This window comes from Opisthorchis viverrini (genome assembly GCF_000715545.1).
Source record: "Opisthorchis viverrini unplaced genomic scaffold opera_v5_108, whole genome shotgun sequence".
NCBI classification, from domain to species: Eukaryota; Metazoa; Platyhelminthes; class Trematoda; order Opisthorchiida; family Opisthorchiidae; genus Opisthorchis; species Opisthorchis viverrini.
This window is the reverse complement of record NW_008751766.1, coordinates 1,241,110-1,264,369: the sequence shown is the minus strand read 5'-3', so window position 1 is coordinate 1,264,369 and position 23,260 is coordinate 1,241,110. Positions and strand designations below refer to the sequence as shown.

General features: G+C 46.3%; 1 protein-coding gene across 1 annotated transcript in view; it reads right to left on the bottom strand.

Moving 5' to 3' along the window:
* Window positions 1-23,260, bottom strand: part of T265_05701 (hypothetical protein) — a gene marked incomplete at both ends in the record, with an annotated part of 91,863 nt that overhangs the window by 57,128 nt on the left and 11,475 nt on the right. The window contains one exon of the mRNA XM_009170770.1: window positions 2,417-2,730. Coding sequence (XP_009169034.1) covers window positions 2,417-2,730 — 314 coding nt within the window. The remainder of the gene's footprint in view (window positions 1-2,416; window positions 2,731-23,260) is intronic.

The window sequence follows — 23,260 nt, the reverse complement described above, 5'->3', positions numbered from 1 at the left end:
AGTTTTCAGTTCAGGCCGAAACAGAAAGTGACAACATTGGTCTGCAACATTTCATGGAGCAGACTAAACTTCCGTGTTATGATGAATCCTAGGGGGAATTCGCTAGTGCGATTAAAGGGTACGTGAACTGGGGGTCACATTTGTGAATGAACCTTGAATATAAGGCATAAGAAGAGTCCTGTGGTTTTGCTCGACAAAAACTGTAGCCACCACACTAAAAATCGTTAATATCCTAATACAGGTTGAAAAGTGTCCAGTGCTCACCATTAATAGACAATAACACCTTATTTTTCCGACACGATCGTCTAGTCACCTGGAGCCTTCAGGTGTACTAAGAGCCAGACAACTGAGCATTCATCCAGCGAGGATACTAGCAATAATTAAGTGTCCTTAGCACTGACCAGTAAAATCACAGCAACAACTGTTGAGCTTACACTCCTTTTCGCGAAGGCATTTGCATCTCCAAAACTGCAAAATTTTTGGTCCCCATATGGAGCTGGCATTTCGCCAATCAACCGAAGCTCGCGAAAGCGAGGCAAAATGGTCTCTTTTGGGTAGAAGTCTGTATTCCCGAAAAGGGGGTAAACTGGGAGAGGAAACCAATGCACCGCAATCCGGATTGATGTAGTAAGCATCGTTCAAGCATGCTAATAAACAGGGTGGATTATTTCACTACAGAATGCAACTAAAATTAACATGACTAACCGCAAAATTGCATTGCAGCAAATCCTACATGGCCAGTTAGGCTCAAGATAGTTCAGGCGTGAACTCACTAACCAGACGGTCAGTGATTCACAACCAACCGCGGCGTATCGAATGATCGTGTCTGGGTTCGGGCAACCTGACGGTATCTCAGTCTTCGTGTTTTCTTCGTGATTACTATTATTTTTTAATTTATATAAGAAGGTTGCTGCAAGAACCAACGATTAAACTGTCAAACCTGAAATCGGGCAAGTCTCATCTTCACAATGGACACGCAAGATGTACAGTTCGTTAAAACGATGCTTCTGGCAATCCTAACGTGGAGAAAATACTGTTACCAATTCAGGGTGCCTTTTCCCCCTAAGAGAGCATGTTCCTACGAAAATAACAAAATCGTATAGCGCCAGCTTAGTGAAAACATGAGAAGACACCTGTTGGCGTGGCACCCATAGAAATACAACGACGCACGCGGTTAATTTGAATGTTATCTTCCGTGCATACAGTGTTTTCTAATGAAGTCTAAGGTTTCTTCCCGCTCGTTAGTAGTTTTCCCGTGGCAGATAGACTGAACAGAACCATTCACTCGGCGTAAGACCACAAGTTCGACAGCTTTGGTTTAGTTAGGGTACGTGTCGAATAGTCCCCTAAAACACGACTTGAACAAAGCACATTTGCATGTTGATTCAAAGTGCCCATAAAGTCCTGACCAGGACATGTCATTTTATGACGTTAGATCTTCACATATGCATAATCCATGTAAATTGCGCGGTTCGCGTAACCTACATGTGTCCCCAGGCAACACAGTCGAGCACGCCTTTACGTTCGGGCACGTCACATCATCGGATTTGAGACGGGGCTCTGTCTTCTTTTAGGGACCATGAGTTTGATGCTAGGCGAGCTACAATAAGTACATCGTAGGGTAATTCGTAATTAATCAGCACGTGACTGAGAATGATGCTGGCTGCGTTCATATCATGAAGACCATTAACCACTTATACAAGTGACCGGGTATACTAAAAGCCTTTGCAGATTTCATGTTTCTTCCAGAGTTAAAAGTTAGACTGTAGTATCAATGGCATACAACAAAGTCTTGGTAAAAAAAACACTAAATTATTTTTTTGGAAAATCATTCGTTCGTTACGACAACGACGATGGCTACCGGGAAGGGATGGCGCGCATGTGGTTCCAAGGGACACCTCTCCTCTCGAACCAAAGTAATTAAACGGGAAGCGTCCGAGGTTATTGCTGCCAAGCGAACACAATATCGAGGGTTAGATTCTATTTAAGCTGCAGCGACAACGAATGGTCGGCTCCTCAACAGTAGTTAAAGCAAAGAATGAAGAACCAATGCCATTTAGGTTTAGCATTAAAGCCCTATTACAAGAACGCAACCCTCAGAACTCAAGTAGATCATGCTGAATTCGGTGACCAACTACAATTCTTCCGAAAAAGGTAAACAAAAGTATGCAAACTTGACCACCAAAAGCTAACACCTGAGTATTTTGTAAGGCCGGGGTGGTTAAAAAATTTACCTTAGTTTTAACAAAAGGACTAACAAGACAGTGGTTACAGAAAGCATCTTAACGGTTTCTGCACTGTTAAGGTTACGTCCTGAACACAGTGTGCATCGACTGCGCAAAAGAGCCCAACTAAAGAATTTTGAGAGTTTTCTATTGCAGCAAAGGAAGGGAATAACTGACGACCGATCACCAACCTGTAAATGCGGCCATGCTGCTTCTAAAGTAGGCTCATCCTCCTCGGGATCGAATTCAGCACCAGACGGATTAGTAGGCGGTGGGAGAGTACGGAATAAGTTTGCCTCGATCATGCGCACTACCTCAGGATACATCGCATCCGTAATGGGACCAGTGTTTTCAACCAGATATTCGGTGAGTTCATGTAAAGCATCTCGTTTAACCTCTTTATCCTTAAGGTCGCTTAGAACGTCCGGGACAAATTCAAAAACCACACAACATTGATTCAATTTCTGAATGAGTAACTCCTCACGTTTGCCCGGTGTATCCGCATCTACACGAACGAAAATTCGGGAAAGACAGAAAAATCAAAAAGGCTATGAGGAGCATGATAAAATCGTCGATAAATAGGGTTCTGAGATTATATTGCGCGTATGAAACAATAGCCGGCCAAGAAATGTACCTTATCGAGGTAGTCAGTATTCAGTACCACAATAACCAAAAGGAATATGCTGACGTAACTTCACTCCTCAAAGTTTACAATGGCGTGGAAACTAGCGAACAGTCAGGCAGAAAGTGGCATCCCTGCGATACGAGCAATGACAGATTGAGGTGCTCTGGAGATAGTTGTATCAATGGCTGAGTGGGAAGACAGAAGGGTGGTTCCTCCTACATAGCCATTTTGATGGAAGCCACAACGTTTTTTTCGTGAAGGGTGAATTACAAAACGTAGGCCATAAAAACTGCACATACCGATTGCCCATTGGTTAACCACGACCACGACGAGTTACCTGTTACCTGCAAGCTGAGACTCAAACTGCACCTGTTGTGCATGGTAACAGCCAGTTAAGTTCAATTTGCCAGCTTTAGACCGTGCAAAGGAGTACGTTGATTCCGACTGCTGCTGGTTTCGGTCACGGCGAAATGATAGACCAGGGAAGATATAACCAACCAGGGAGGCGACGACATAAGCACTTAGTCCGTATTGGATCAATCTAGTTATTTGAGCCATGTCTGTCGGTGCCATTAACCACCGATGAGCTCAGACTCGGGAACCTCATCCACGGACGCAAGCCATTAATCCGACTAGTGTGGTGGTCAGCATTTTTCTGCTTCTTTGCTGGGCGACAGACCATCCGATTCATGCGAGGTAGTGTCCTGTGCAATGCGAGGCAAATGTCGTAGCCAGCGTAAACTATGAAGCGTGATTAGCCCTTCCATTGTGGAAGACATCCGTCTTCCTAAAACAATCTGGTATACCTCAGCAGTACTAATCCGAATACCCCATCATATCCGGCGCAAACTAAACTAGATCAGCTAAATATGTGTTTGCTGCTGGAATTCATCGAAATATGCTAACGGAATTACTACCCTGATATCACCATCACCACCGACAGTTACACAAGACATGCCCATATCTACTACGATAAGACGATATTTGCTGAAGCTGTCCTGAAAAGTTGACCTGAACCAGGACTTCCGTAAAGAACTACAAAAACCAACAAGCCATTTCTGAACTTCACCTTCACAAACCACTAAAATATACAAGCGAAGTGAAAGCAAGCATGATACATCAGTCACATATCCCGCCACCCATCTGTGAACAAACTGCAAGATACCTAGTTTAGCGAGAGCATAGTGTGATGTAAATTGGTGATGAACTAATTTTCATTGATACGCAGAATGCACACAGCAAATCTGTATGCTAACTAAATTAGCTTGTTCCAAAAGTTTCAAACGTCAGTTGTTGCAATCAGAATGACTGATGTGGTACCACCCGGACCGGCTTCCATCTGGCACGAGTTTTTTGAAAATGCTGTAAAATCTACAGGTCACATTCGCCAGGAGAAATCTGCTTCTTGGGCGTTATCACCTCGTCCTTCATCTTTTGACTTTTAAGATACAGACCTCTAGAAACCGAATATGATCCGTAAAGCAGACAGTTCTGAGATAAAACTGTTTTTCATCCACCACCAGCCTCCAAGCTTATTTTCAATGAGCAAGAGATATAATCAAAATCCATTCTTTCTTGAAATTCAAAACTGTTTCAAGTTATAAACCTACCTCATACGACTGAGCGGTTTAGAAACCCATCGTTTGATAAATAGCATACATTTGAGTTATTTCCGTCGGATCTACTATGCGCATGAAAATGAGGTCATTCTTCCGCGCTTATCTGCTCTGTTTGAGGCACAGATGCTACCAGAGAGACTTGGGATATCACAGAGAGACCATTTCTGTGTGAATTATGGGTGAAGCTATCGGCCGGAAATTGCCTACCAGAAATTCTAGTGTACCTAAGATTGTCTGATTCACCCGGGTAGGGGACAGGTGACCCTGTCTTGCAGCCACTTCAGCCATATGCCGATGAAAACCCTTCTCAAGGGACGGTGAGCGGACCACGATGATCACCATTGACAGCAAAATTAAATGAAAATCCTTGTGCTCCACTACAATGCAACCATGTCAATTTATTTGAATTAAGCCTTATAATAGGAAGGAGGAAAGTGCGGCAAGCTCACGGACCTACGTCTAGCCTACAACGAACATCCCAGGTGCTTACACCTCCAACACTCAGTCTGGATAGGCATTGACTCCATGAGCGCAAGTGACATCGCTCAATCGCCATTTCATCCCATTTCTATTCAGTCATATCCGTGCTCCTCGTCCTGACGAACTTCCACCTGCCCTGTTAAAAAACGGCGGTGAATTCCTGACTGTTTCCGTCCATCGAGAAAAAGAGGGACCCTCCCTGAAAACAAGAGTGAGTCCATAGGTGATTTTCTTCAAAAAGGGTACCTGCAATCGCGTAATTTCAACTCCCGTTGTAGCATTATTAGTCGTCTTGCGGGCGCACACGAAACCTTGACCCGTGAAAAACAAGCCAGACTCAAAACGGGTAGCAGCTACGTTGACATCTTCAAACTCCATGTGGTGTTAGAACAACGCTACATGTATACACCACCTAAAATCTGAGTGCTTCTTGACTTCAAGGGTGCGTGTGATTCTGTCGGTTCGCCAGCGTTTTAATCCCATTTGCCCAACAGGATGTGCACCAGAAATTAGTGATCATAACCCGGTTCCATATTCACATACTTATGGGAGCGTGAGGGAGAACGCTGACCTCTCCAGAAGCTTCCCTACAACAGATGATATCCCTTCATTCTTGTTCAATCTCATTACCAATGAAATACTGTGGTAAAAGCTGAAAAGTTTTCAGAACTCTATTTAGAAATCGTCGCCATCAAAAACCTTGTTTGTCTTTTACGTGCAGCGAAGTATAAAAGCCTTTACCAGGAAACTCAGCTGCGCTGGTCACGCCGTCTTCCTGAATGCGGACCCAGTCGCGCCCTCAATGACGCTCATGCATCCAAGCAATTGCCTTCAATATATATAGCTCCCCTTCCAATCCCCCCACTAAACAGTCCACCTACAGTGCTGTATTCACGCACTAATGTATCAGCTCCCGCGTCCAATGCGCGGCTACCTAACCCACCTCCCCGAATCACCGGTGAACGAAACTGTGACAGCTACAGCCACTGTGTGACAAGTACGCAGTTATTACAGCTGACAATGATGATGATGATCCGACTGTGCAACAAAATTATTTACTTTATCCAAAACAGTTTGCATTTCCAAAAGGTGTATCTGTCAACATTGATGTAGTAACGGTATTTTTCTCAGCTTAGTTCTTGGTCTAAGCTTCCAAGCTAGCGTTCACGCCAAAACAGCCACAGGTGCACAAGGTACATTAACGCCCTAAACGAAATAAGGAATACTTGCACAGCGCTCCATATATATAGCGTAGGCGGCAATAACTTTTTGGAAATTCTGACGCGTTCTAGATGCGCCAGTAGCAACCGGCATTCGGCCAATACTGAGTCGTGATTGGCTGCTGGGTCCAGAGTTTCGACCAATCAGATCTCGGTTTGATGACGAACGGGCAAGCGTCCCGAATTTTCGGCAAATCTTGCGTGGGGTGGGCTTCTCGGCCGTATCAGCACCTGACTGCGAGCGATAAAGCAGGATCCCTGTGGAATTCCGCCTTAAAATTAGGAATCCGATGTGCCCGACCATTGCTTCGGAGACACCGACGGTCAAACATATACAGCTTTCGTATGTCTTCCACGCGTAGAGGTCGTCTCTGATCCACAAAGCAGTATAGATAGAACTGCCGCAGCGTAAACTCTGTGCTAGACCGACTGACGTCATGTCGGCGCCATAGGTGTTTGAGGTTGGCAGGAGTTGTATTGACCTTCCAGGACTGAGAAGTAATCTAATTTCCAGTCACTCCACCGGGACTTATACAACTGTCCAGGCAAACAAATTTATCTACCATGTCGATTGACTCGTCTGCAAGCCTGTTGGTTGGGATTGATCTCAACTAGTTCTGTAGCAGCAATTTACACTTTGCAGGTACGAAGCGCATGCCAGTCCGTGCGGCAAATGAACTTAGGTTATCAAGAACGTTTGAGCCGCTCTCTACAGTGCTTCAAACAGCAACTCAGCTGCCAACCTGCTACCTCCGACCCAGAATCTCGGCTTTCAACGGAAAGGTGAACCATGAATATGGAAGAGCCTTCAGTCTGAGAAGTGTCCGAGTGTATTTCCTACTCAAGCATCACCCTGCTGTTGGTCGCAACGACCTTCCACCTGCTCTTTTCAAGGAGGCCGGTGGGCTTCCCAGCCAGTGCCTGTCTAGCCTATTTGGGTCTATCTGGGAGGAAGAGACCGTCCCAGAAAACTGGAGTGAATCGATTGTAGGGCCCATTTTCAAAAATGACACTCGCACTGAATGTAGTAACCAGAGAGGTTTACTTTGCCTCCTGTTGTGACGAGGCTCCTGGGGTCACTGATTTTTCGTCGTTTTATAGTGGCACGCAAAACCCTGACGCATCAGAATCAAGCAGGATTTCGATCAGGTTGGGGGCCGCGTTGGCCACATCTTCACACTGCATCAGGTGTCGGAGCAACGCCATATGTACGAACAACCAACAAACCTGGCGTGCCTTGACTTCAAGCGTGCGTTCGATTCTACGAATCGCTCAGTGACGCTTTTAAGTACACTCGCTCAACAGGGTACGCCCCAGAAGTCTGTGAATATAAGGCGATGCCTATATTCGCATACTTTTGGGAGGGTGAATGTACGGTGAGTTCCCCAAAAGCTTCACTCCAAAACGTGGTGTCCGACAAGAGTGTCCACTCTCTATATTCTCGTTCAACTTCAGTGAACCAACGAGGCGAACGCTGGAAAGTCTTCAAAGCCCCGCATCGGGGCTACTGTTGGGGACATCAATACATATAACAATGATGATGACGGTGATGTTGATGATGATGACGATGGTGTTGATGATGATAAAGGAGGATTTAAAACAAGAAGGGCATCATCGTCCGCATACTCTCTGTCTGTGAGCGAACGTTCCGGGAGCACTTCAACCCACGAGGTTCAAGAGGCGGGCAGATAAATTTCAAGTAGCACATCAATAACAAAGTTGCGAAGGGAGGGTGAGAGAGGCCCGCCTTGTCTCATGTAAAGGGATGTGGTGAAGTAAGGCGGAAGCTTCCTGTATAGTCGTACGCGTCCAGAGGGGTTCGCCACCAGGAGGCACGAGGGCTGGGAAACTGTCAGGCAGCCCAAGCCTACACAGGGGAAGTGGGGAGATGTTAGGAGGCACTCCTCCTAACGAACATATTGCTCAACATTTCTCTCTGTATTTCAGCTTTTCATTGGACTGTTTGTTCCATTCCATTCTTGATTCTTCGAATCTTGATATTGGCTGTTCAGTTGCTGCAGTATAATTTCCTCAAGGCTTTTTGTCCTCTCAATTTCATGTGTAACTGACAAGGTTGATTGACTGATTAGTAGAGAACATAACACTGGCGACGGGAACCCTTCACGAACCCAAGAATGTCAATTTCAGCTGAGGATTTGAAATCAATCCTTCAACAACAACAAGCGCAATTTGAACAATCGCAATTGCGACTTATCCAGTCTCTCACTCAAGTCATCAATCTCCAAACTTCAGTTTCATCTCAAAGTGGTAGTTCACTATCCTTTGCGGATTCCGTTGCTGCAACTATAACTGAATTTCACTATGAGCCAGCATCTGGTCTCACCTTTGGTTCGTGGTACAGCCGTTGGGAGGATACATTCTTGAATGAGTTCACCGGCAAAGATGATGCGTGGAAATCCCGTCTCTTGGTACGGAAACTTGGAACCCTCGAACACGACCGGTTCACCAACTTTATCCTTCCACAACACCCAAAAGATTTGACTTTTGCGCAGACGGTGGACCAACTTCGCGAAATTTTTGGTGACCAACATTCACTTTTTAATGTCCGATACAACTGTCTCAAGTTGGCCAAGCGTGAGGCCGACGATTACGTTACTTTTGCCGGTATCGTTAATCGCGAATGTGAGAAATTCCAACTGCAATCGCTTACAGAAGATCAGTTCAAATGCCTCATTTTTGTCGCTGGACTTCAATCTTCTCAGGAATCAGATATTCGCACGCGATTGCTATCCAAACTTGAGCACGAAAAAGACATTACTGTGAAAGACCTCACCACAGAATGCCAGCGCTTGCGCAATCTCAAACATGATACCGCAATGGTACAGCAAAAGTCGCGATCGCCTATTTCCAGCAGCGTCATGACATTGAAGCGAACCGCTGTCACCCCTGGAAAAAAGCCACCAACATCATGTTGGTCATGTGGTGAATGGCATTATGCACGTTTTTGTCCATTCAAGAAACATCAGTGCCAAGCATGCCATCGTTGGGGCCATAAAGAAGGCTTTTGCCGTACCCACAATGCCAAATCACCATTAAACCCAAAGAACGATAACAGTCCGATGAAAGACTCAATCAAAAGGCGGACGTACAAGCAACGAATACAATCCAATTCTCTGTTTGCTACGTTTCAAGTTGAATTTGAATCCCGCAGGAAATACATAACAGTTTCCATCAACAATTTCCCGATCCGTTTGCAGCTTGACACAGCTTCGGATATTACATTAATATCACGTTCAGTTTGGGAATCAATTGGGAAACCTGTTTTATCCTCCACGCACCATCGGGCCAAAAGCGCCTCTGGTAGCACTTTAAAACTAACAGGCAAGTTGTCTTGTGATGTGTTATTCAACAATGTGCACTTCTCAGGAACATGCTATCTCACCGATTGTCCGAAATTAAACATACTCGGACTCGATTGGATCGAGAAACTTGACCTTTTCAGTGTACCTTTATCATCTGTGTGCAGTACTCTGAAATGTTCATCCTCCTCAGACATTGCAGAACACTTTACTAACACACTGAAGACAAAATTCAACGATGTCTTCCAAAGTGGCCTTGGATGCTGTACCAAAACCAAGGCAAGCCTCAAACTCCAACCTGCTTCCACACCAATTTTCAGACCGAAGCGTCCCGTGCCATTTGCTGCTCTCGCAACTGTGGAGAATGAACTTGTTCGTCTCCAGCAATCCGGAGTTATCCAGCCAGTAAACCACTCATCATGGGCAGCTCCCATTGTTGTCATCAAAAAAGCAAATGGCAAGGTGCGCATATGTGCTGATTATTCCACTGGATTAAACGCCGTGTTAGACTCTCACCAATATCCATTGCCGGTACCAGAAGATTTGTTCACCAAGCTCAATGGTGGAAGATGTTTCGCAAAACTGGATCTTGCTGATGCTTACCTTCAGATAGAAGTCTCTGATGACTCCAAAGAACTTCTGACAATTAACACACATCGCGGTTTGTTTCAATTTAACCGTTTGCCATTTGGGGTAAAATCTGCACCAGCAATATTTCAACAAACAATGGATGCCATGCTAAACGGTCTATCAGGAGTTGCTGCTTATTTGGATGACATCATTCTTACAGGTTCTAGTCAAGAAGAACTTCTGCATCGTTTACATTGCGTACTCGAACGGATTCAACAATATGGTTTTCATCTACGTGCAGAGAAGTGCGCATTTTTCTCACTTCTATCAAATATCTTGGATTTATTTTTGACGAACATGGTCGTCATCTAGACCCAGAAAACATTTCTGCCATACAACACGTGCGATCACCACCATTTCATCCACAATCAAATGGTCAAGTGGAAAGATTTGTGGACACTTTCAAACGCGCACTCCAAAAACTCAAAGGGGAAGGGATCACACCGGAAGTCATCGAGACATTTCTGCTGAGTTACAGGGCGACACCAAATGTTAACACTCCACATGGTAAGTCCCCGGCGGAGGTACTTATGAACCGGAAGGTCCGCTTACCCGTTGACGTCATCCGTCCAACACCACATTCGCCAACCGGTAGAAACGTAAATATGGAAGTTCAGTTCAACCGACATCACGGTGCTGCACCGAACACATTCATACCCGGCCAATCTGTGCTAGCGAAAGACTATCGTGGTGGCGCGGAAAAGTGGACCCAAGGCATAATTGTGCGCCGGGCCGGAAGAGTTGTCTATGAGGTAAATGTAGGCTCCTCTATCTGGGTCCGTCATGCCAATCAGCTACGCGCTTTCTATCTTCCAGCGGTACCTACACTCGACCCTGTTCTTCCACTGGAGACTCTTCTCGACACATTTGAGTTAGCTCAAAAGCCAAAATCTCCAGAGCCGATGAATGAACCAGAAATTTCCAAAAGTTGTACACCCAGAAGATGGACCGACCGGATCAGAAAGCCTGTCATACGAATGCAACTGAACCCACAACTCGAGTCGTACGAACAATGACTTCAAAGGGGAGGTGTTAGGAGGCACTCCTCCTACGAACATATTGCTCACATTTCTCTCTCTTTATTTCAGCCTTTCATTGGACTGTTTGTTCCATTCCATTCCTGATTCTTCGAATCTCGATATTGGCTGTTCAGTTGCTGCAGTATAATTTCCTCATGGCTTTTTGTCCTCTCAATTTCATGTGTAACTGACAAGGTTGATTGACTGATTAGTAGAGAACATAACAGGAGACAGAGGTTGAACCAAGGACTTTCGGTCAGTAAATTCGCGCTCTGACCGCTGAACTATCTCGCCCAACACTAAGCAATCTAGCCTTCATAAGGGATATAAATTTGGATTACTTTTAGGACGGTCAGGTCCTAACGAACAATTCTAACCTTTGTAATATTTCACTTAGATTTCATTTTCTCTCTGTTGTGGTCAACTAAGCCGCAGCGCTCTTTCCCCCATTGGTTCATCTGCAATATAGCCGATTTTCATCTGGTGTCCTTTGTCTTCTTCCTTGAGGTTTTGCCACTCAAATAACTAGACTAGCAACGTGACAGAATGAATTGCATCAAGCTCCTAAATCACTCAGCTAGCACAACACAACACAACAATCGCCAGACAACCACAAGGTTTCTGACGATCGACAGAGTTCGAAGCAGCTTTCGGATCAAAAAAACTACCAATGTGGGACGTTTGAAGGAGTGGCACCGTTGAAGATTTTGCCTCATGGTAGAGATATGGTCGATGCATCATCGAAACTCACGAATCTGTCTCCTTTTGGAAGATTCATATCACGCTGAATTTGTTGCTGATGGCGGGTTGGTGCCGACATTTAATGCAGGCCAGTTGTGTTCTTTTGCCAGTTGTGATGGAGGAGACCAGCTGAACTGTTCTTCGAAGGCGAGCTCGAGATAGCTCAGCGATTAAGAACTTACTTAGCGGAGCTTACTGACGGGAAAATCCGTGGTTCAAAACCAAATATTTTGGGTGTAAACCTCCGTCTTTATCTGTCTCAGAACAGCAGTCCGTCTCATGCGACAAATAAACTGTTTGATATCAGTCGAGCCAGAAAACTATAAGAGGAGAGACAACCGCCTAGCGGCATCCAGTCCGTTAAAGTGCTTACGAATTGTGGCCGACTGCAACTCTTGCACCATAGATACCACAAGCCATGGCGCTAGGACAATCACCATCAGCGACAACACTAGCGTAGACACTGAAGCTTCGCTGTCGTACAACCATAAGATTCGTCTAATTATATTTAAAGCGCTAGAGTGAAAAGAAGGGAAAAAGAGCGGACGGAAGGGACCTAGTGTTAACCTATGTCCAGAATTGAGGTGCTTAAACTTCAACGTGCGCAATCAGACAATGTAAAAGGAAACTGACAACAGGAGCAACACTGACATCCATCAGCCGACATTTCATGCAATGTCTCCAGCCAAGCGCAGGGAGGTCACGGGAAACTCCATCCTGGAAGGTGTACAACACCAACATCTAAATTCTTCGCAATCTCCTCCATGCCCTTACGCCAAATCATACCTCGCAGTTAGCGCCATTCTAAAGAAGCCACAAAGAACAACACTTATCTCGGTAGGTCGTGTTTCGGCATATGTAGTAGGTGGCCCAACCACTGCAGTTGATGCTGTCGGATCTTTTTCGCGGTTGAAGTGCCTGCAGCACAAACAAATACCCGTTTTCTAATCACCTCGTTAATAACACGCCGACGCCATCGAAAACCAGCCACGCTTTTCAGGCGTCGGTGGTCGAAAACCCCACAATGTCCGAAGAGGCTATGTCTCGCACCTATACAAACACAGCTCTTACTGTAGCCTGGTATACACAACCCTTAAGATCCAGTGAGATACATTTTGACGACACAAGTGACGCAAATTAGCGAGTGTGATTCGAACCTTCGAGATTCTAGCACTGACTTTATCAGACACACTTCCGTCAGAGCTAATACAACTGCCGAGGCGTGTAAAGTTTTCCACAATCTCCAGTGATTCTCCTGGAATTGGTTCTCATGCGTCAGGGTTTTGCGTGCCACCGTAAAACGACGAAGAATCAGTGGCACCAAGAATCACGCCGACACTAATTACCACATTCACCGCAAGTACCTGTCACGAGGATGTAAACCATACCTTTGATAGACTGTTAACTCGTAATTCTCACTCTATATTTTCAGCTGATGTACTACCGTTATTAGACGATTAAAGCGCACATTACGCCCTTCTATTCTCTCTTCCTTCTAATCTCGTCCTGGAACTACTCGACTCTCGCAACAACTTAATTGTCTGAAAAAAGAAATGGATCATATTCTCCGACCTATGGTTTTCGATGCTGATCCTCGCTCATCAGATGGCTTGAAACGATGGACTCATTGGTTCCGCACCTTCAAAGCTTACATTAACTCAATCAAACCTGAAGGTTTCAGTAAATTGGAAACTCTTATTTGTCACACTGACCATACAGTGTATGACTTCACTGCAGGATGTAGCGACTACGATTCTGCGATAACCTTGCTGGAAAAGATTTGCATTCACCCGAAATATATCGTATATGCACGCCACTTTTAGCTACATACAAACAAGAACCTGGTCAAGATGTCGACCAGTTTGTTCAAAAACTGAAACCACATGCTAAAGACTGTGAATTCATAGAAGTATCTGCTGTGGAACATACAAACGAAACAGTTCAGGAAGCCTTGATAATCGGACTGCAGTCAAATTCCACTCGGGAGAAACTGCTAACGTAACATGAATCGGACCGCGCGAGCTCTCGAACTTGCACAAAAACAATCACAATCATATGCATACAGACAAACCGTTACTTGTCCTGTGTCTACTCCTTTGTCCATTGGTAACAACAGTTTCTGCCGCTACACGACAATGTTACTTTTGTGGGAACCCCAAGCACCCTCGTTATAAGTGTCCCGCTAAATAGTATGCAAGAGTTGTGGAAAAATTGGACGTTTCCAACGCGTATGTAGATCCAGAGCCTCTAAATGTCATGCGGATTCAGCCCCAGACTCCTCAATCTCTTCGCTATTTTGTGCTGCTGCTCCCAATTGCCTATCCAAAACTATAACAGATATTTTCGTCAACGGCGTGGTTGTCCGAGTTCTCATTGATACCGGCAGCTCCGGAGTTTCGTTTCTTCATCAATCCTACAAACACATAATCGGAAGCTATTCCCGTACGATTCTGTGATAGTAATGGAATCGACGACACATTTATCATAAGGATGCATAAGGATGCTACATACGAACGGTTCAAACTTTGCGAATTACCGAACCGCTGTGCAGACGTCCTTCTCGGACAAGAGCTGAGGTTATATGATAAAATCGAAATTCTGTCCGGTGGCCAACGGGGCACTCCAAGTGTATGTGGCGTAACATCCACGAAACTGGAATCTCCATCCTTATTCACCAATCCTGCTGCGAATTACAAACCGATTACCACAAAATCTCGTCGTCATACACCGGAAGACGAACAATTCATACAAACCGAAGTAGACCGAATGCTCACCGATGGCATAATCGAACCATCAAATTCCCCATGGAGAGCACAAAACGCGCGATGTAGTCTCAAGAGACGTGTGGTGATAGATTACAGCCAGACCATCAATCGCTTCACCTACCTTGACGCATAGCCCTTACCAAGACTGGACCAAATGGTTGAAACCATCGCACGCTATACCGTCTACAGTACACTGGATCTCCAGAGTGTATATCATCAGGTTCCAATAACCTAGTCAGACAAGCCATTTACCGCATTCGAAGGAGGCGGGAATCTATAACAGTTTCGGCGCATTCCTTTTGGAGTGACAAACGAGGTCGCGTGTATTCAACGACCGTTAAACAATACAATCAAAGCCGAACAGGTGAAAGACACATTCGCCTGCATTGATAACGTTACTGTGTGCGGCAAAACAAGAGGTGAAATGACAGTAATCTTAGGTATTTTTTTTCGAAGTCACAAAGAGCAGATTGGTAACTGAAGAAATTACTCTCTTGAGTTACAAGGTCTCCAAAGGTATTATAAGACCTGACCCAGGACGCATGAGCCCCATAAGAGAACTCCCAAGTCCACAGAACGGGAAATCGCAGCAAAGAGCTGTTGGTTTGTTCGCCTACTACTCACAGTGGATGCCGGCGTTTTCCGAAAAGATTCATCCATTGGTTAAAAACAAAATATTTCCACTTCCGGAGAATGCCCGAACAGCATTTGACGGGAAATCGAAGAGCTGTTGGTTTGTTCGCCTACTACTCACAGTGGATGCCGGCGTTTTCCGAAAAGATTCATCCATTGGTTAAAAACAAAATATTTCCACTTCCGGAGAATGCCCGAACAGCATTTGAGATCCTTAAACGCGAACTAGAGAATGCAATGGTGGTTACTGTCAACTACAATATCCCTTTCATCGTCGAAAATGATGCATCCGACATCGCTATTGGTGCATCCCTGAGACACGGTAACCGGCCGGTCAACTTTTTTCCAGGACCTTGACTACAAGCGAGAAAAATCATCCTGCTGTAGAAAAAGAAGCATAAGCTACCATCGAAGCGATCCGTAAATGGCGCTACTATCGCCTCGGAAAACATTTCAAACTGACTACGGATCAACGTTCAGTCGCCTTTATGTATAGGAACCAACAGAAAAGTAAAATAAAGACAAGATTGAACGGTGGAAAATCGAATTGGCAGGGTACAACTACAACGTCGTTTGTAGACCTGAAACGGACAACCGCGTTGCCAATACTCTATCTCGTAACCTTTGTGCCAATATTACTGGGACGAAAAAACTCGAAGAGCTTCACAAAATGTGCCATCCCGGGGTCACGAGATTTGCACGTTTTGTTCGTTCTAAGAACCTTCCTTTTTCAGTCAGCGATATCCGACGTGTGGTGCCCAACAGTTCCACATGCTCCGAACTTAAACAAAAATTTTGTGACACTTTCCAAGGCCAGTTTATCAAAGCCACACAACCGTTTGAACGCTTTAATATCGACTTTGAAGGCTCGCTTCCCTCAAACACTCGTAACAAGTACCTCCTAACAATCACTGACGAGTATTCTCGATTCCCTTCTGCTTGTCCTTGCGCCGATACGTCCTCTTCCACTGTGATTCGTTGTCTGAGTCAACTGTCTTCACTGCTTTATATGCCTGCTTACATTCAGTCAGATCACGGTTCTGCGTTCGTCTCAACTGAGCTCAAACAATTTTTGTTCGATAAAGGCGTTGCCAGTGGTCACACTGCTGTATATGTAATGGCCAGGTTAAACGACTTAATGGTACCTATTGAAAGACCATCTGCCTGCCTCTAAAATCACGCGGCTCCCCTGTCACATATTGGGAGGTTATCCTCCTTGATGCATTCCACTGTATCAGATCCGTTATGTACTAGTATCAACCGTACCCCGCCCCCACGAACGTTTCATGCCGTTCACATGACGATCAACCAACGGTGTCTTCCTACCTGCCTACCTACCTAGCTTACTGTCCCTGGGCCGAGCCTTTTAGAACGCAGTGATCGAGTCTCTGAATATGGCCTTCGGGTAGAGGAAGTGGAATTCGTCTGTTGTAAACCACAGTACACCCAAATAGTCCGTCCAGATCACCACATACAGTGGTGTCCGACAGGGCTGTCCTATTTCACCTTTCCTCTTCAACTTCGTCATTGATACGATCATGGCAGACTCACTACCAGCCTCTAATGTCTGTGGGGTCGAAGTGCTCCCGGGGCGTCCGCTCACATATATCGAGTACGCAGGTCATATAGCTCTTCTGGGATCTGACCTCGTGGTAATGCAAACAATATTAATTACTCTAAATAATTCCGCCTCACGGTTCGGCATGCGCTTCACACCTGATAAGTGTAAAGTGCTACTGCAAGACTGGGTGGGCTCGAACCTTCGCACCATGCTTGCGGATGAACCGATTGAGGTAGTAGACAAATTCGTCTTCCTGGGCAGCTGAATCAGTCCCGGTGGTCTCACGAAAGATGAAATTTTCATCCGGATTGGGAAGGCCAGGGCAGCTTTTGCGAACCTACGCCACCTGTGGCATAGGCGTGACACCAGCTTCTCTGTCAAGGGTCGATTTACAATGTTGCGGTGCGCTCCATATTAGTATATGGATCAGAAACCTGGCCGCTGCGCGCCGAGGACGTCAAAAGACTTTCAGTATTTGACCATCGATGTCTTCGGAGCATTGCCCCAAATCTGGTAGGAACACCGGATCAGCAATCCTGAAGTACGTCGAATGGTATTCGGGAGAAATAATTCACCCTCGATAGATGAACTGATCACACTGCATCGGTTGCGCTGGCTTGGTCACGTGCTGCGTATGCCAGTCGACCGACTTAATCGAAGGGCTCTTTTCGCACAACCACGTGAAGGGTGGAAGAAAGCCAGAGGCGGTCAATGACTTGGCAGCGAAGTATGAAAGTCATTACCAGCAAACTCAGCTGCGCTGGTTACTGCCGTCTTCCTGGATGGGGACCCCGAGACGGGCCACATCAATGGCTAGAGACATTGTCAGATATGGCCCAGCCGCGCCCTCAATGGCGCTCGTGTATCTAAGCTATTGCCTTCAATGCATAGCTCCTTTTCCAATCCCTCCACCTGACAGCCCACTGACAGTGCTGGATTTATGCACTAATTTATCAGCTCCCGCCTGCAATGCGCAGCTACCAACCCTCCCCTCCAAATCATCTGTGAACAAAATTGCGGCGGCTACAACCACTGTACGACGAGTGCGCGGTTATTACAGCTGACAATGATGATGATGATGATGAGTCCGTCCAGATAGCAAACATGAAACCGTATCCTTAAGCCGCTTGACTCCTAAAGGCGACGACATGATATCAGGCACAGAATTGCAACCAATAGATAACGTCGTACAAGGGGAGCCTCACGCAACACCATCAGTCCACCGTGATTGCTCCGAAACTGAACTCTTGCCTATTAACGATGCCTCACCATCCCATTCCAGTGCAGATCCAGATCAGTTGGACATTCTCACCCATATAATTTACGCAACAGAGAGGCGTAAACGACTCCACGTAACTATTATCTTTTTATTTTTACACTCTTTCTCCGAAAAGCACACTTATTTCAAGGCGGGGAAAATGTCATGACTATATGAACCATACCTCTGCATAGACCATTAACTTGTAATTCTCACTCTATATTTTCAGATAATGCACTACCGCTATTAAACGATTAAAGCGTACAGTATGCCCTTCTATTCTGTCTTCCTTCTAATCTCGTCCTGGAACTACTCGACTCTCGGAACAATACCCTTTTTGAAAATGAGCACTACTATCGACTCACCCCAGTTGTCTGGGACAGTCTACTCCTCCCAGGTAGACCCAAATATGCCAGACAGGCACTGGCTGGGAAGTCCACCATCATCTTTGAACAGACCAGGTGGAAGGTCATCAGGATCAGTAGTACAACGAGGCTTGAGTGAAGATACACAACAACGTACACCTGGTGCAGCTCTAAATAGCTTCTGTCACATGGTGTATCAGTGCGTAGAACCCCGACCTGAAGCTGCCACGTTGACCGGGCGGGCGAGCTTGAGTGCTGTAATGATCCCGCAGGCTGCGCTGGCTGGAACGCCGTTCCACAAGGTGCAACTATGCCAGGAAGGCCAAAAGGGAGAAGCGAGACCCCGTACTACGAGTAGTCGTGCTACGATGCGGTCTGGGGGTAAAGTCGTACTGTCCTCTGCAGCAGGAGTATGAAGACAATAAGGTGTTTCCCCAAGGCGACCAGCATGTCCATATTTATGAAAGCGGCGATGCTGCCTTTCTCCGAGGAAGGACGGGTTAGAAAAGGTCGGTCCTAAAATCCGCACACTACGATGGCCCAACGGTTGACCATGACCGCCGGCGCACTATCCAATACGGTCGAACTACTTTTGAAACCAAAGTCTGGTGCTGCTCAGAAGGCAACCGCATCAGGAATGAGACAGTAGTGTCTTACTCCCTGTGCCTTCGGGTTAGGCCAACCCCCTGCAGCCGAGCAGGTCAGACTGTTGAGTCATCGGCTCCGCGGAGGGTTCCCAAAGAAAACCCTTCCGTCCGCAGCCTCGTAGGATTAGACTTTTGAGATAGAGGATAGGGTCAGGGTCCACTGCCTTGTGGGTCACACTTTTGAGTCAAAGGCTCAAGGTGGGGTACCTCAACTTAACCCCCTTCCTCGGCCTGAGCAAACGGGAAGTATCGTTTGCCCGCGCAGTTCGGTGTCCACCGATGTCCCTCCCCAATCCCTTCCCACCACACAAACGAACGTCGCTGGACCATTTGACTGTCAGTTATCTGACCGAAGGGCCTTATGCCCCTCGCTGCCTACTAACAATGAGCAAAATAACACCCTTCTAAATCCACGAGAGCCTTCCTACATAGGAGCTTTTAACGTCCGTACTCTATGTCAAATTGGCAAACAGGCAACGCTTGCTGAGACATTATACTCCCTTAAAATTGATGTATGCTGTGTCTTCGAAACACACATGCAAGACCCGACCGTGGTTATGCATCTCAGTACGCCATGAATGAACTCAGCTCTTTCACATTTCCCCCTCCATGTATCCGGTGACCCAGAAGCGATGACTCGTGGAATATATGGCGTGGGATTTGCACTCAGCCCGATTTACTGAACTGGATCCCAATAAACAGTCTTTGCGCCGCCCGGTTATACAGTTCAATCAAGCTTAATGCCTCGGAGCATAAAACGCGGTGCCTGTTTGTAATGTCAGCTTATGCCCCAGCGGACTGCAGTTCGGATGCTGAGAAGGATGCTTTTTATCGAGAGCTATCCGGACTCATTTGTCAAGCAAATGCGTTCAGTGCTGTTTGTTCGACTTATCCTATTCGGCCACAAGACTATTGGATGTCATCGAGATCTCTATCCATGGTTGATGCCAGGAAAGCTGTACCAGCAGGAAATGAGTTCGACGGCGCACGCAAATTCCTCAAACACCAAATAGTGAAGAGTCTAAAGAAAGACCGAGACATCGAAAGCTCGAAAGATCGAGAAGGCCATTGTTACGGGAAACAGCCGCGCCCTATATCTACTGATACGATCGACTGGTCCAAGGAAAACAACGGTCAGCGAAACGATAAGTGAAAAAGATGGTCCATTAATTCACTTGCAAAAACATCGAATGGAGAGATGGGCCGAACACTTCGAAGAACAGTTCAGCTGGCCTCTTGCAACACAGCCTATGGAGATGATTCAATGGAATATAAACCTTGATCGCCCCTCGGAAGAAATAAGGTAGGAAATAACCCCACTAAAACGTGAGAAGGCACCAGGACCGGACGGTCTGTATCCAGCCCTCTTCAAAAAAAGCGGAAAATCCCTAGTGACCCATCTGACAAAGCTTATTTGTACCATATGCGATGAAGAGGTGTCTCCAGAACGGGGCATGTCGACAGTTATCCCCACCTTCAAAAAGGGTACGCGCACGCTGTGAAATCCAGTGGCATCAGCCTGTTAGTTGTGGCATCAAAAGTGCCCTCTGGACTTATCCTTCGAAGGGTGACTGAACACAGGAAGAGGTAGATCCGTGAAAACCAAGCTGGATTCCGTCCTGCAAGATCGATCAGATCTTCATCCTCCGACAAATTCTGGAACAGCGACACGGCTTCCAGCAGTCAACAATGGTTGTGTTTCTTGATCTGAAAGATGCCTTTGGCTCTGTGGACCGTCAGGCACTACGGCAGTGTCTGTGGGGCATAGGTGTCCCCCATAAATTCTTGACCCTCCTTAAGGCGCTGTATGCTAACTCCCGCGGCCGTGTGAAGGTCTACGGGAAGCTCTCGCCTAGGTTCGCCACATCACGTGGTGTCCGACATGGCTGCCCTCTTTCACCTTTCCTCTTCAACTTCGTCATTGATACGATCATGGAAGACTCACTACCAGCCTCTAATGTCTGTGGGGTCGAAGTGTTCCCGGGGCGTCCGCTCACATATATCGAGTACGCAGGTCATATAGCTCTTCTGGGATCTGACCTCGTGGTAATGCAAACAATATTAATTACTCTAAATAATTCCGCCTCACGGTTCGGCATGCGCTTCACACCTGATAAGTGTAAAGTGCTACTACAAGAGACTGGGTGGGCTCGAACCCTAACCTCATGCTTGCGGATGAACCGATTATGTAGACAAATTTGTTTAGCTGAGCAGCTGAATCAGTCCCGGAGGTCTCGCCAAAGATGATACTTCTAACTGGATTGGGAAGGCCAGAGCAGCTTTTGTGAACATGCGTCACCTGGGGCGTAGGCTTATCAGCCAAGAGTTGAGTTTACAATGCTCCGGTACGCTCCATGTTAATATGCGGATCAGAAGTGAAAGAGAGAAGTTCAGCTGTAGCACCCTTTCGGTGCCTAGCTGCCATGCCATCCGAAGGAAGCACGAGGGCTGGGATACTGCCAGGTTGCCCAAGCTTAGACATGGGATACAGAGAGGCAGAGGTCGGGCTCGAACCACGGACCTTTCGGTCAGTAAATTCGCGCTCCAACAATTTGGGCCATCTCGCCATCTCGGATCAGAAACCTGGCCACTGCCTGCTGAGAGAGTCAAAAGACTTTCAGTATTTGACCATCGATGTCTTCGGAGCATTGCCCCAAATCTGGTAGGAACACCGGATCAGCAATCCTGAAGTACGTCGAATGGTATTCGGGAGAAATAATTCACCCTCGATAGATGAACTGATCACACTGCATCGGTTGCGCTGGCTTGGTCACGTGCTGCGTATGCCAGTCGACCGACTTAATCGAAGGGCTCTTTTCGCACAACCACGTGAAGGGTGGAAGAAAGCCAGAGGCGGTCAATGACTTGGCAGCGAAGTATGAAAGTCATTACCAGCAAACTCAGCTGCGCTGGTCACTGCCGTCTTCCTGAATGGGGACCTCGAGACGGGACGAGCCTTATGGTTGTACGGCAGTGAAGCATCAGTTTCAACACTGATGTTGCTGTTCTTGGTCTCTGATGAGTCGCGCCCTTAATAGCGCTCATGCATCCAAGCTCTAGCTCCCTTTCTAACCCCCCCCCCAATTAACAGTCCACCTACAGTGCTGTATGTAAACGCTAATGTATCTGCTCCCGCGTCCAATGCGCAGCTACCTACCCCACCTCCCCGAATCATCGGTGAACGAAACTGTGGCAGCTACAACCAGTGTACGACAAGCACGCGGTTATTACAGTTGACAATGATGATGTTGATGAGCTCGTAAAACAGTTGTTTGGGTGGCTCATCCCACTGACGTGTAGTAAGGCGAATGACACAACTAAGAACCCTGTCTTCCAAAAGAGTTACAAACTGGGGATGTTGGATGAAGCTCGCTCGTGACAAAGGGAAAAAATATCTCAAAAAATCAATGTTCGCTGATGCAGAATATAGTGTGTAAACACACATCGCAGATTAGTTCCATGGTTTTTGCCGGCCAATCAGGCGTTGATAGAACAACTTTGTACAATAGGTTCTATATATCTAGCAGCTGGTTCGCCCATGCCTTGTGCGATATTCCGCTCTCAAGATTCACGCGATCGTCACGCTTGTTGAACTTTCGAAATCTCGATGCATCATTGGAGACGAAAGCCGTTTCTTAGATGCTATCAGTTAACAAAATGATTCCAGAACCTTTATCACATCCATGTTACTTTTCCAAAAGATTGTGAGGTGTAACTAAGGGAAATTTCACTCTGGTTGCATTTTCTTTCAGGATTTAGTGTCCTATCTTTCACCCAAGACTTGTCATTTATAGGCCTGAGACAGCGTGAAACATCATGAGAATGTTCGCACATCTAGGCCGCCTCTCATGTTCAGCTGTAGCACCCTTTCGGTGCCTAGTTTCCATGCCACCCCAAGGAAGCCTCTTGGGTGACCCCGTATTTTGCGACAAACGGGGTCGAAATCAGCCTTCAACCTAAACAGGTCCCTCTCTATCTACCGTTTTTCCAACAGTTTTTAGAGAGCGAAACTTTGATCTTACCTCTTTCTTCCATTTAGAAATCGGGGTTGATTTGTCCTAATGTTCGATTATTTGACACAGGCTTACAGATGGCGAGATGGCCCAAGTGGTTAGAACGCGAATTTACTGACCGGAAGGTCCGTGGTTTGAA